Below are 13713 nucleotides of genomic sequence, written 5' to 3'. Positions count from 1 at the left end.
TCAAAATCCAGCTCTGACCAGAAATGCCCCATTGTAAATCTTGTGCTTGAGTGACATATTACAGAGCTCAATCTGTACATCTGTTTCTTGTTGCCAACAACTGGGATTTCTATCTTACTGGATGGAAAAATGGTGTCTCTTAAATGTACCATTTTATGCTACACGGGGCACAAAAATAAGAAGAATATCTGGTGTGGTGGTCCAAACAGTCTATCTAATCAATACGCCATCACATTGACTGCATTTTGTGGGTGCACCCCCTTTAGTGATTAGTTGCCTGAATAGAATATCAAGCAATGATGTCTATGTATTTAGTAGAACCTGAAAAACTTAGCTGAAGTAATGCTCATTGTGTGAGATGCTGTTTTTGCAAGTTTCACAGCTATCAGTGTGCATAACACTGACAACTGTTTGATGCCCAGTGGAGTAATTGATATATAAAATCTAGTGGGTCATTATGCTGACCTATTACCAGTGATAGAATGGTCTGGTTTATCTCTATCAAAACTTGCACTAATTCACAATGCTTAATGATGTGTCCAGGCCTCTGAACTGCGAACAAGAGAGCAGCAAAGTAAACTTTAATATCTGAACATTCTGTTCTGGATTGTGGGTCAAGATGTTTGAAGATACAGTAGTCATCACTATCCTGAGATGTAAGAAAGACTGCAAGGATGAGTTGAACAAACATTTTGCAGCTCTGTTTTCAAATCTACATATTGTTATTTCTCTATCATTCAGGAAATCCTGCTAAATGTTTCAACCTATTGACCGAATGTGGCTCACTACACAGCAAATTCTGATCATTGTTCATCCCTGTCTTTTTATTAAGACTGAACGATTTAGAATTTTTGGAAAAATGTGTCCAACAGCCCTTTTGATGTTTTGATATGTGCATTGGACACTAACTAATACTATTGTCTTTGATGCTTTGTGTCTGTATTTCAATGAAACGCTCAATGAAAGGTGATTTTGCTTCTTTAAGAACTTCCTCATTGCCCAGTTGCTCAAATAATCTGCACTGCAGTTCATTAACTGAATTGCATGGTTCACTTTTAGAATGACTGTTCAACTTTCCTGCTTGACTATTCACATTGACAATACTCTGCTCTACCAATGAAGAACTAGTTATGCTCCACAGGACTTAGCAAATGCTGCACTGTGCTTGGTCATATTAGTAAAACATGAATGAACCCCTTGATAACTGGCAGGCAGGTATCCTAGGGGGTGGCAGGTAGCCTAGTGGTTAGAGCGTTGGGCCAGTAAACGAAAGGTTGCTAGATCGAATCCCTGAGCTGACATGGTAAAAATCTGTTGTTCTGCCCCTGAACAAGGCAATTAACCCACTGTTCCTAGGCTGTCACTATAAATAAGAATTTGTTCTTAACTGACTTGCCTACTTAAATATTTTTTGTTGTTGTATTTTGTATTTTTCGTTATGTGTCGGACCCCAGTAAGACTAGGTGTCGCCATTGGCGTCGGCTAATGGGGATCCTAATAAAATCTAAATCACTGACACTTTCTCATACAAATTCTTGGCTACATCAGGATGAAAAATAGAAGCAGGGACATTTTGCATATTAAGTTGGCAGTCTGAGGGTCTTCTCTGAGCAATTGACATTGCCTCATTTGAACTCTCCACAGGCAATAGGTTTTGAACATGAGCCTCATATACATTCTCTGTTTGTACTATTTTGTTTAATTTCACCTTGTTGTTACTAGCAATAGAATGTATAAATGTGTCACAGTCCCCTTTAAGACTAAATCCATTTTGCAATGACTGTACTTGAACTCGACATGATTCTGATTCCACATCCTTTTGACTATCTGGAAATAGTTCCAACACAATGAAAGTGATACCAATTTGCACAGATATCACATGCTAGCATTGCTCATTTACTGTTATTTGGTGATTTACAGAAACAAAACAGTGTATAATTTGCTGTGTGACCCATTCCTCACCATATTTATGTTTCACTGCATTTCTCCTTCCCACTCTGTGTTTGTTTGGTGTTTTTGTATCAATTAGTGTACTGTCTTTGACTGTGTTGCACTGACTTAAGTTTGTGCTGTCACCCTTATCTCCTATGTCATTAAATATGGGTGACAGGCTTAAAGGGTTGGTCAACTCAACCTGTTCCTCAATCTATTTAACAGATTAACAGCAGTACATTGGTGTGATTGTTGCTACACAGAGCAGTTCCTCCATAGAGTATAACAGATCAAACTTTAAACAATGCACACATCTGATATTTTGTCTTGGGCATTCAGTCTTCTGTACATGCACAATATAATTTAAAAGCTATAACAAATGTTTAAAGAATATAGCAGATGCTTTTATCCAGAGGGATTTACAGTAGTGAGTGCATTACTTTTCATACTGGTCACCCGTGTGAATCAAACACACAACATTGGTGTTGCAAAGACTATGCTCTACCAACTGAGCCACACGGGCCTATATACATTTGGTATTTAATGAAGACAAGACCTCCTTTCACCATTCAGAGACTTTTATTTAATATTACATTTCAGCAAATAAATAATGCCTTCATGACAAAATATAATGCAAATAATACCTTTACAATGCAAAAGAGTCGCCTGGACCCCTATATTGGCACAGTGAATTAAAGTAGATTTACTGTTCAGACAATAAACTGGTAAGAAATTCAAAAAGCATATCAGTTAAATACTGCATCACAGCAAGCAGCCAAGTTAGCTTATTTTCTTCAACAATAGTGCATATACAACATCTTCAAATTTGCACTGATAACAATGATAATCGTTGATAATCATAACATGATTCAGCAGAAGCGGTAAAATATACAATCATTGCGTGCTATAAGCGTGACAACATTCAGGTCTTCACCTTTTTTCTCAGTCAAGTGGAAATACACTTCAGAAATGGCAAAGAACAATATGAAATGCTGGCTTTGTAATTTTACATTTTACTATGGCAACGAGAGTTGAAACATGAAGTTACATTACATTATGCAATGTTATATTTTGGCACTGAATTTTCTGTATATATGAGCCTCAATATTCCACCAAATATTTACATTCAATGTGTGTATGCATCTCTCTCGCTCTCTCTCTTTCTCTCTCTGTGTGTCTGTGTGTGTATACTGTGTGCAACTGAGCATGAGAGTGTGTCTGCTTTCCTGTCTCTCCCTTTTCTTTTTTGTTTCTCTTTATGCGATTTTACCTCATAAATATATCTCAGCTCTCCCTCTTTCTGTCTCTCCTTCCATATTATCCATCGCTTAACCTCTGTAAGGCACCAATCATAATTTTAGACAAAAAGTTGGACTGTGGAAAACAGCACACCACTGGGAGACAGTCATCGCTGCACACTATGAACAGATGAAGATAAGGGCCTAGATTCAATCTGGGCCGTGGAAAATCCACGTTAAAGTGCGATTGACATTTAAAGGTAATTTCCAATTGAACCGACATATGCAGAGTTTACCGTGAATGTCGTCTCCACTAGCGCTGGAACATTGCCTTTAACATTGTTTTGCATAGCGGACAAAACACAATCGGATTGAATCTGGCCCAAGGAAACGCAAACCTACAATCACTGACAGAAAGAGCGACTGGGAAATTAGAGAGACACAAACAAAATAAAAATTTGGTGTAAAGACACAAACTCAAAGATAAAGAGAGAGAACGAAAGTGAGATGCAAGGAAGAGGAAATAGCAGGATGGGAGATGAGGGAAGTGAAAGAAGTCATCTGAAAGACAAAGAAAATTGTTCCTCTTCCTCCAGATCTCTTTGTCGATCTGTGGGTTTTAATTCTTCTCAAGACGTTTCTTCTTCAAATGGACACCTCATACTCCCGTGTGTCCTAGGAACCATGTAGCAATACAACAGACCCAAATAACAATTAATTCGAAGAAGAAAATGCTACAGCAAAATATCCGCAGCAGTTTAGGACATGCGATCTCCAGGATTCATAAGCAACGGACTAGAGTATACACTTTTCGTTAACTTACAGTCAATAGCATGGCAACTTCCAGCCAAATAAAAAGCAAAGTTACAGATAACATTTTCCTAAATACTAGTCAAAAGGTGAAAAGTTGAAAAAATAAATGGCAGTTTATTAAAGTTGATACAATATACCTGTACATGAGCTCTACATTAAACTCCAGCTCATTGACATAGATAACTCCACAACAAAGTAAAATTCTGCTATACCTTGGGTTTGATTCCCAGTTGGTTACACAGACAGGGCTAATCGTGTCCTGGTTAGGGGTTCAGGTTAGCTAGTCCCTACCCAGCTATAGCTAAGACCTCGATTCAATCAGACCGAGCGTTAACCCGCGTTGGCAGTGTTGGAGGTGTAACAGCGGTATGAAATGACAAATTGGTGAGCACCTGCTCTTGTGCCACCAACCACTCCCTTTCTTATTATCCCTATTACCTCATGAGAAGTTCAAAATGGCGATAGAAACCGTAGCTTCTATACATAATAGGAATAATGACAGGCTAATGCATGTTTACATGTTAATTTGGAAGGGGGGATTTCTATCAGTATAATCGAGGTGTAGACAATAGAACATCACACATTAGAGTGTTTGAACTTGTAATGCGGCTGCTTCACTTGTCTGGTATTAAGTCGGGTGAGGTTTTGTTGCATGCAATTGCAGAGTCCGTGATAGGGTAATGCAAGGAACCACTTGTGTATTTGACAGCTCTAACGCAGTTACACCTCAGACACCGGCAAAACAACCACTATGCGGATCTGATAGAATCTAGCCCCAAAGTGAGAGGGCTTGGGCAATACTCACCCATTATGTACCCCACGCGCTCGGTAGCCAATGTGAGCAAGACCTTTAAACAGGTCAACATTCACAAAGCCACAGGTCCAGATGGATTACCAGGACGTGTACTCAAAGCATGCGCGGACCAACTGGCAAGTGTCTTCACTGACATTTTCAACCTCTCCCTGACTGAGTCTGTAATACCTACATGTTTCAAGCAGACCACCATAGTCCCTGTACCCAAGGAAGCGAAGGTAACCTGCCTAAATGACTACCGCCCAGTAGCACTCATGTCTGACACCCCAGACCCAGTCCAATTCGCATATCGCCCCAACAGATCCACAGATGATGCAATCTCAATCGCACTCCACACTGCCCTTTCCCACCTGGACAAAATGAACACCTATGTGAGAATGCTATTCATTGACTACAGCTCAGCGTTCAACACCATAATGCCCAAGAAGCTCATCACTAAACTAAGGACCCAGGGACTAAACACCTCCCTCTGCAACTGGATCCTGGACTTCCTGACGTGCTGCCCTCATGTGGTAAGGGTAGGAAACAACACGTCTGCCACGCTGATCCTCAACACTGGGGCCCCTCACGGGTGTGTACTTTGTACCCTCCTGTGCTCCCTGTTCACCCACGACTGCGTGGCCAAACACGACTCCAACACCATCATTAAGTTTGCTGACGACACAACAGTGGTAGGCCTGATCACCGACAACGATGAGACAGCCTATAGGGAAGAGGTCAGAGAACTGGCAGTGTGGTGCCAGGACAACAACCTCTCCCTCAACGTGAGCAAGACAAAGGAGCTGATCGTGTACTACAGGAAAAGGCGGGCCGAACAGGCCCCCATTAACATCAATGGGGCTGTAGTGAAGCGGGTCGAGAGTTTCAAGTTCCTCGGTGTCCACATCACCAACGATCTATCATGGTCCAAACACACCAAGACAGTTATGAAGAGGGCACGACAACGCTTTTTCCCCCTCAGGAGACTGAGTAGATTTAGCATGGTCCCCAGATCCTCAAAAAGTTCTACAGCTGCACCATCGAGAGCATCCTGACCAGTTGCATCACCGCCTGGTATGGCAACTGCTCGGCATCTGACCATAAGAGGGTAGTGCATACGGCCCAGTACGTCACTGGGGCCAAGCTTCATGCAATCCAGGACCTATATAATAGGCGGTGTCAGAGGAAAGCCCATAACATTGTCAGAGACTCCAGTCACCCAAGTCACAGACTGTTTTCTCTGCTACCGCATAGCAAGCGGTACCGGAGTCTAGAACCAAAAGGCTCCTTAACAGCTTCTACCACCAAGCCATAAGACTGCTGAACAATTATTCAAATGGCCACCGGATTATTACATTGACCCCCCCTCCATTTGTTTTGTACACTGCTGCTACTCGCTGTTTATTATCTATGCATAGTCACTTTACCCCTACCTGCATGTACAAATTACCTCTAACCTGTACCCCCGCACACTGACTCGGTACCGATACCCCCTGTATATAGCCTCATAATTGTTATGTTATAGTGTTACTTTTTATAATTTTTTACTTTAGTTTATTTGGTAAATATTTTCTTAACTCTTCTTGAACTGCACTGTTGGTTAAGGGCTTGTAAGTTTCACGGTAAGGTCTACACTTGTTGTATTCTGCGCATGTGACAAATAAAGTTTGATTAGATTAGGCAAAAATAGAGAAAATACTCACCCCTGCCTCGTATAGAGGGTTGTTGAAGTCAGACTCCACAGTAATTGGGCTGTATGAGTGGGTGTGAGAGAGAGACTTCCAGAAAAGTGGCTTCCACTGCAGTCTACATACACTGAGGGAGAGGGAAAAGGGAAATAAAGGTTAAAGGGAGAGAATACAGAATTCAGTCAACTTCTGATATCTGATCTATGCAATGGCTCAGTACTGTTGTGTGTGTGTGTGTTAGGTCAGACCATGCCAATATCTGGTGAAAGTAAGAAGAATGCATTTGAATTGTGACTACTGAACTGCGCAGCACTTACTTTGTGTAATACATGTAGATTCCACCAATCAGAAGGATGACCAGGATGATAGGCAGGATGATTGCCAAGGCAATGTTCTCACTTAGCATCTGGTGGGAGGGCTCAAATGACTGGGATACTAGGGAAATAATCCAAAATATTAAATTAAAGAAGAAGTTAAAGAAAGGCAATTAAAGGGGAATTCCACCACTTTTCAACCCAATTTTCATTATTTCCATTACCATCCCACTGAGCACACCACATCATTTCAACGTGAGCAATTAGGTAATATTTGGTTGAGACATTGATCAATGAGATTACAACCTATATTCACCCACTCAAAAAGACAGCCAAAAGTTTGTTGAATTCCCAGTGTGTTATCACTACGATTGAGACGGAATCTGCAGCATTTACCATGAACACGGGAACATTGACCTTACAATCCACATTTTACACAACCCGTGATCAGATTGAATCCAGCCCTATTCTCTAACTTAGATTTTTGGTTGAGATGGAGACGTGAATCCAACATAACAATTATTAACTTGTTGATAAAATGGATTTAAAAATGAAATCTGATCGTGGAGATAAAGTTGAAGATCTGACGTTGTTTCTAAAGTACAAATTCATCATACAATTTGTCTATGTTGAAAATTGGTTACCATGACGTTTCTATGTTCTGTAGTTAGAAATAAGAAGAAAGGTTCTGACATCATCAAATTGCATTAAAAGTAAAAAAAACTGTGATTTTCAAAACCTACTACGAGTTTCTAGCCAGGGGGAGGCATTTTCCTCCTCCCTGTGTCACCATGAATCTCATAGTCTTTGTAAGTAACTGGAGAATGAATATGAAGTTGAAAAGTGCAGAAATTCCCCTAAAGAAGACGTAGAAGAAAACGAAAAATCACCTTCTAATTTATGATCATCCAACAGCTCCTCGTATGCCACTGGTAGATGGAGAGATGCAGATTATCATTATAATCATCATCATTCCTCATTCATTCTTTACAAAATGTTCAAGTGTGTTTCAATTCTCATGCAGAATTTCTTGAAACCCCTCTAACCCCTCAACCTCATTTCCAGCAGTCCAATGTAGATTGTCACCTTTGCAGAAGGGTGGTGGACTGTTCCATTGAGATGGGTGGCCCGGGACACAGTTGATAATAACCTCCCCAATGAGTTCATAGCCCTCATAGCAGAAAAAACGTAGCGTCTCTCCTGCCTGGTAGCTATGCTTGTACAATGTCTGGTAACCATTGTCTGGCACACCTGGGTTTGGGCATGGGTCATACTTCACTGTTTAGGGAAAGGAAATAAAGATGGAGGGAAAGAGAGAGAGAGAGAGAGAGAGAGAGAGAGAGAGAGAGAGAGAGAGAGAGAGAGAGAGAGAGAGAGAGAGAGAGAGAGAGCAATGCCTTCAGAAAATATCAACAGCCCTTTTTCCACATTTTGTTGTGTTACAATCAGAATTTAAGATTGATTAAATTGAGATTATTTGTCACTGGCCTACACATAATACCCAATAATGTGAAAGTGGAATTATGTTTTTTTCAAATGTTTACAAATGAATTACAAATGAAAAGCTAAAATGTCTTGAGTCAATAACTATTCAACCCCGTTGTTATGACAAGCCTAAATAAGTTCAGGAGTAAAAATGTGCTTAACAAGTCACATAAATTGAATGGACTCACTCTGTGCGCAATAAAAGTTTTTAACATGATTTTTGAATGACTACCTTGTCTCTGTACCCCACACATACCTGTAAGGTCCATCAGTCGAGCAGTGAATTTCAAACACAGTTTCAACCACAAAGATATATTGGTAGATGGGTAAAAAAATTAAATAAACAGACATTGAATATCCCTTTGAGCAAGGTGAAGTTATAAATTACACTTGGATGGTATAGCAATACACCCAGTCACTACAAAGATACATGCAGGAGAGGAAGGAAACCACTCAGGGATTTCACCATGAGGCCAAAGGTGTTAAGAGTTAGAGTTTTATGGCTGTGATAGGAGACAACTGAGGATGGATTAACAACATTGTAGTTACTCCACAATATTAACCTAATTGGCAGAGTGAAAAAAGGAAGCCTATACAGAATACAAATATTCTAAAACATGCATCCTGTTTGTAACAAGGCACTAAAGTAATACTGCAAAATATGTGGCAAAGAAAATTGGGGCAAATCCAATACAACACAATACCAAGTGCCACTCTCAATATTTTCTAGCATAGTGGTGGCAGCATCATGTTATGGGTATGCTTGTAATTGTTAAGGACTGGGGAGTTTTTCAGGATAAAAAAGAAATGTGATTGAGCTAAGCACAGGCAAACGCCTAGAGGAAAGGTTCAGTCTGCTTTCCACCAGACAGTGGGAGATGAATTCACCTTTCAGCAGGACAATAACATAAAACACAAGGCCAAATCTACACTGGAGTTGCTTACCAAGACAGTGAATGTTCCTGGGTGGCCGAGTCACAGTTTTGACTTAAATCTGCTTGAAAATCTATGACAAGACCTGAAAATAGTTGTCTAGTATTGATCAACAACACATTTGACTGAGATTGAAGAATTTTCAAAATAATAATGGGCAAATGTTGCACAATCCAGGTGTGGAAAGCTCTTAGACTTATCTAGAAAGATGTAATCGCTGCCAAAGCTGATGCAACATGTATTGACTCTGGGGGTTGAATACTTATCTAATCCAGTGTTTTGTTTTTCATATTTTATTATTTTTTTTTTTTTTACAAATGTTCGAATTTATCTTCCATTTTGACATTACAGTATGTGTTGATCGTTGGCAAAAAAAAGACAATTAAATCCATTTTAATCCCACTTTGTAACACAACAAAATGTGGAAAAAGTCAAGGGGTGTGAATACTTTCTGAAGACAGTGTATAGTCCCATAGAATTACAGTGTTTGACATCAATCTCAACACACACAAACAAACACCCAGGGAAGTGACTCACAGACACATTTGGGGCTGCGGTCACTCCACTTGGGGGTGCCCGTATCTCGTCCGTGGCAGGAGATCTGGCCAGGGCCCTCCAGCTGGTAACCCTGGTTACAGGAGAAGCGCACCACTGTTCCAACAGCGAATCCAGACTCTGGGCGTACCGAACGCGCTCCGTTCACCACCTCCCCCGGATCAGGACACTGCTGGACTGCGGACGATAAGGGTATACAAGACATGACGTAATATTTGTATACATTTTTTTTATCTACCATGGCGTTACAGATGAAACAGAGCTAAATGAGTGAACTCCAGTATACCTATTTTCTGATATGTAGATGATTGATTTGTAAGCCTTGAAACAATTGAGACATGGATTGTGTATGGTGCCATTCATTGCGTGAATGGGCAAGACAAAAGATTTAAGTGCCTTTGAACGGCGTATCTACTAGACGCACCGGTTTGAGCGTGTCAAGAACTGCAATGCTGCTGGTAAGAATTATCCACCACCCAAAGGACATCCAGCCAACTTGACACTCCTGTGGGAAGCACAGGAGGTTGGTGGCACCTTAATTGGGGAGGGTGGACTTGTGGTAATGGCTGAAGTGGAATGAGTGGAATGATATCAAATACATCAAACACATGATTTTCATGTTTGACGCTATTCCATTTGTGCCGTTCCAGTCATTATTATGAGCTGTTCTCCCCTCAGCAGCCTCCTGTGGTGGGAAGCATTGGGGTGAACATGGGCCAGCATCCCTGTGGAACGCTTTCGACACCTTGTAGACTCCATGCCCCAACAAATTGAGGCTGTTCTGAGGGAAAAAAGGGGTGCAACTCCATATTAGGAAGGTGTTCCTAATGTCTTGCACACTCTGTGTATGTACATACAGTATATGCAGGATTTTTATTATTTTTTTTACTTGAGAAAATCATAACATATATATTTTTTTATTAAATATATTTTGGCGCCACATGTATCATGCTGAATCCGTATGAACTTATGAACCATAGTACGATCAACTGTTAAAAAAAAAGAGATGCATGAAATTCCTGAGCTGTCAATCATAATTTGAAATGTTCCCGAGCCCCGCCCCCAGCCCACCTCCAACTGACAGAGCAGCTGTTGAAATTTAGAATTTTCTTCAGATACATGAGAAGATCAGCTGTCAGTGCCAAAGATCTTACTCATGGATAATGGCATTTTATTTGAGTACATCATCGCAACATTGATTTGAAATACACTACATGACAAAAAGTATTTAAACAACTATTCATCGAACATCTCATTCCAAAATCATGGGCATTAATATGGAGTTGGTCTCCCCTTTGCTGCTATACCAGCCTCCACTCTTCTAGGAAGGCTTTCCACTAGATGTTGGAACATTGCTGCGAGGACTTGGTTCCATTCTGCCACAACAGCATAAGTGAGGTCGGGCACTGTTGTTGGGCGATTAAGGTCTGGATCGCAGTCGGCGTTCTAATTCCCCTCGGCAGGAAAAACAGAATGAGACAATAATTTGTGCCAGCTGTGAAATCCCTCCTAAATAGCTCGGGCTAATGTTCCTATCGACCCAGTAAGGCCAGCATGCTTGTCTCTTTTTATTGGTATGTAACTGTTATGAAAGTTGTATTGTCAATTTGTTTTGTATTTAAACATCACTTTAAACACTAAACACTGCAACAAAATTTCCCCATGGGGACAATAAAGTCAGTCAAGTAATTCATCCCAAAAGTGTTCGATGGAGTTGAGGTCAGGGCTCTGTGCAGGCCAGTCAAGCTCTTCCACACTGATCTTGACAAACCATTTTTTATACGGACCTCGCTTTGTACACGGGGACATTGTCATGCTGAAAAAGGAAAGGGCCTTTCTCAAACTTTTGCCACAAAGTTGGAAGCACAGAATATAATTATAGAATATAATCATCTAGAATATAATTGGATGCTGTAGTTTACCTTCACTGGAACTAAGGGGCCTAGCCGAAACATGAAAAATAGCCCTAGACCATTATTCCTCCTCCACCAAACTTTACAGTTGGCACTATACATTAGGGCATGTAGCATTCTCCTGGTATCCGCCAAACCCAGATTTGTCCGTCGGACTGCCAGATGGTGAAGTGTGATTCATAACTCCAGAGAACGCGTTTCCACTGCTCCAGAGTCCAATGGCGGCGAGCTTTACACCACTCCAGTGGACGCTTGGAATTGCACATGATGATCTTAGGCTTGTGTGAGGCTGCTCGGCTATGGAAACCCATTTCATGAAGCTCCCGACGAACAGTTATTGTGCAGACGTTGCTTCCAAAGGCAGTTTGGAACTCGGTATTGAGTGTTGCAACTGAGGACAGACAATTTTTACGCACTAGAAGCTTCAGCACTCCTGTTCTGTGAGCTTGTGTGTCCTAACACTTTGCGGCTGAGCCGTTGTTGCTCCTTGACAATAACAGCACTTCCAGTTGACCAGGGCAGCTCTATCAGGGCAGAAATTTGACGAACTGACTTAATGGAAAGTTGGCATCTTATGACGGTGCCACGTTGAAAGTCACTGAGCTCTTCAGTAAGGCCATTCTACTGCCAATGTTTGTCTATGGAGATTGCATGGCAGTGTGCTCGATTTTATACACCGGTCAGCAACGGGTGTGGCTGAAATAGCCGAATCCACTAATTTGAAGGGGTGTCCACATACTTTTGTAAATATAGTGTATATTTTCTAGTTGACCTAGATATTACCCAGGGTCTCAATACCCCAGACAACCGAAGCCACCAGACATGAGGCAGGGAGGATGGTTTCAGATTCAGAGGGTTTGGCAGCGGAACTGTACAGGCGAGAGAGGGCGTCCGGCTTCACATTTTTGGACCCTGGGTGGTAGGAGATGGTGAAATTGAATCTGGTGAATAACAGGGCCCGACGGTTTGCCTAGAGTTAAGGCGTTTGGCAGTGCGGAGGTATACTAATTTCTTGTGGTCAGTCCATACCAAAAATGGATGTTACGCCCCATTCCAGCTAGTGCCTCCACTCCTCCAGAGCCATCTTAACCCCCAGGATTTCCCGGTTCCCAACGTCATAGTTCCTTTCTGCAGAGTTGAGACGATGAGACATGAAGGCACAGGGATTAATCTTTTGGTCCCGGACGGATTGCTGAGAAAAGACGGCCCCTACTCCCACGTCGGAAGCGCCAACCTCAACCACAAACTGACGGGTCGGGTCCAGATGGATGAGGATGGGGGAAGTAGTGAATCGCAGCTTCAGATCCATAAAAGCCCTGTCCGCTGCTGGGGACCATGTGAACGGTACCTTTGGGGAGGTGAGAGCAGAGAGGGGAGCCGCCTGGGTGCTGTAGCTGCAAATTATATGGCGGTAGAATTTAGCAAACCCCAGAAACCGTTGTAGCTGGACGTGGGTTGGGGCCAATCCACCACCGCTCTTAGCGTTTCCGGATCCACATGGACATTCCCTTCAGCAATGATGTATCCCAGAAAGGAGATAGTGGAGCGGTGGAACTCACACCTCTCAGCCTTTACAAACAACTGATTCTCCAGGAGGCGCTGAAGGACTTGTCAAAGATGGAGAACGTGTTCTTGGGCAAAACGAGAGAAAACCAGGATGTCATTAAGGCAGACAAATACAGTTGAAGTCAGTTTTTCACAATTATAGACATTTAATCCTAGTAAAAATGCCCCGTCTTAGGTCAGTTAGGATCACCACTTTATTTTGAGAATGTGAAATGTCAGAATAATTGTAGAGCGAATGATTTATTTCAGCTTTTATTTCTTTCATCACATTCCCAGTAGGTCAGAAGTTTACATACACTCAATTAGTATTTGGTAGCATTGCCTTTAAATTGTTTAAATTGGGTGAAACGTTTCGGGTAGCCTTCCACAAGCTTCCCACAATAAGTTGGGTGAATTTTGGCCCATTCCTCCTGACAGAGCTGTTGTAACTGTAAGTATGCTTGGGGTCAATGTCCATTTGGAAGACCCATTGGCGACCAAGCT

The 13713-nt window shown here is 41.7% G+C and overlaps 1 protein-coding gene across 2 annotated transcripts in view; it reads right to left on the bottom strand.

Moving 5' to 3' along the window:
• Window positions 1-2492: 2492 nt before the first annotated feature.
• Window positions 2493-13713, bottom strand: part of sez6l2 (seizure related 6 homolog (mouse)-like 2) — a 68762-nt gene continuing 57541 nt past the window's right edge. The window contains exons 14-19 of one of the 2 annotated variants that reach the window (XM_055881358.1): window positions 9734-9928; window positions 7865-8056; window positions 7669-7707; window positions 6782-6899; window positions 6480-6591; window positions 2493-3845 (exon numbers count right to left, since the gene is read on the bottom strand). In XM_055881358.1, the coding sequence (XP_055737333.1) occupies window positions 3816-3845; window positions 6480-6591; window positions 6782-6899; window positions 7669-7707; window positions 7865-8056; window positions 9734-9928 (686 nt within the window). In that variant the 3' untranslated portion in view covers window positions 2493-3815. The remainder of the gene's footprint in view (window positions 3846-6479; window positions 6592-6781; window positions 6900-7668; window positions 7708-7864; window positions 8057-9733; window positions 9929-13713) is intronic. The other variant, XM_055881367.1, reaches the window with a different exon arrangement.

Source organism: Salvelinus fontinalis, chromosome 2 (assembly GCF_029448725.1).
Source record: "Salvelinus fontinalis isolate EN_2023a chromosome 2, ASM2944872v1, whole genome shotgun sequence".
Taxonomy (NCBI): domain Eukaryota; kingdom Metazoa; phylum Chordata; class Actinopteri; order Salmoniformes; family Salmonidae; genus Salvelinus; species Salvelinus fontinalis.
The sequence above is the reverse complement of the archived record's forward strand: the minus strand, read 5'-3'. Positions and strand labels throughout refer to the sequence as shown.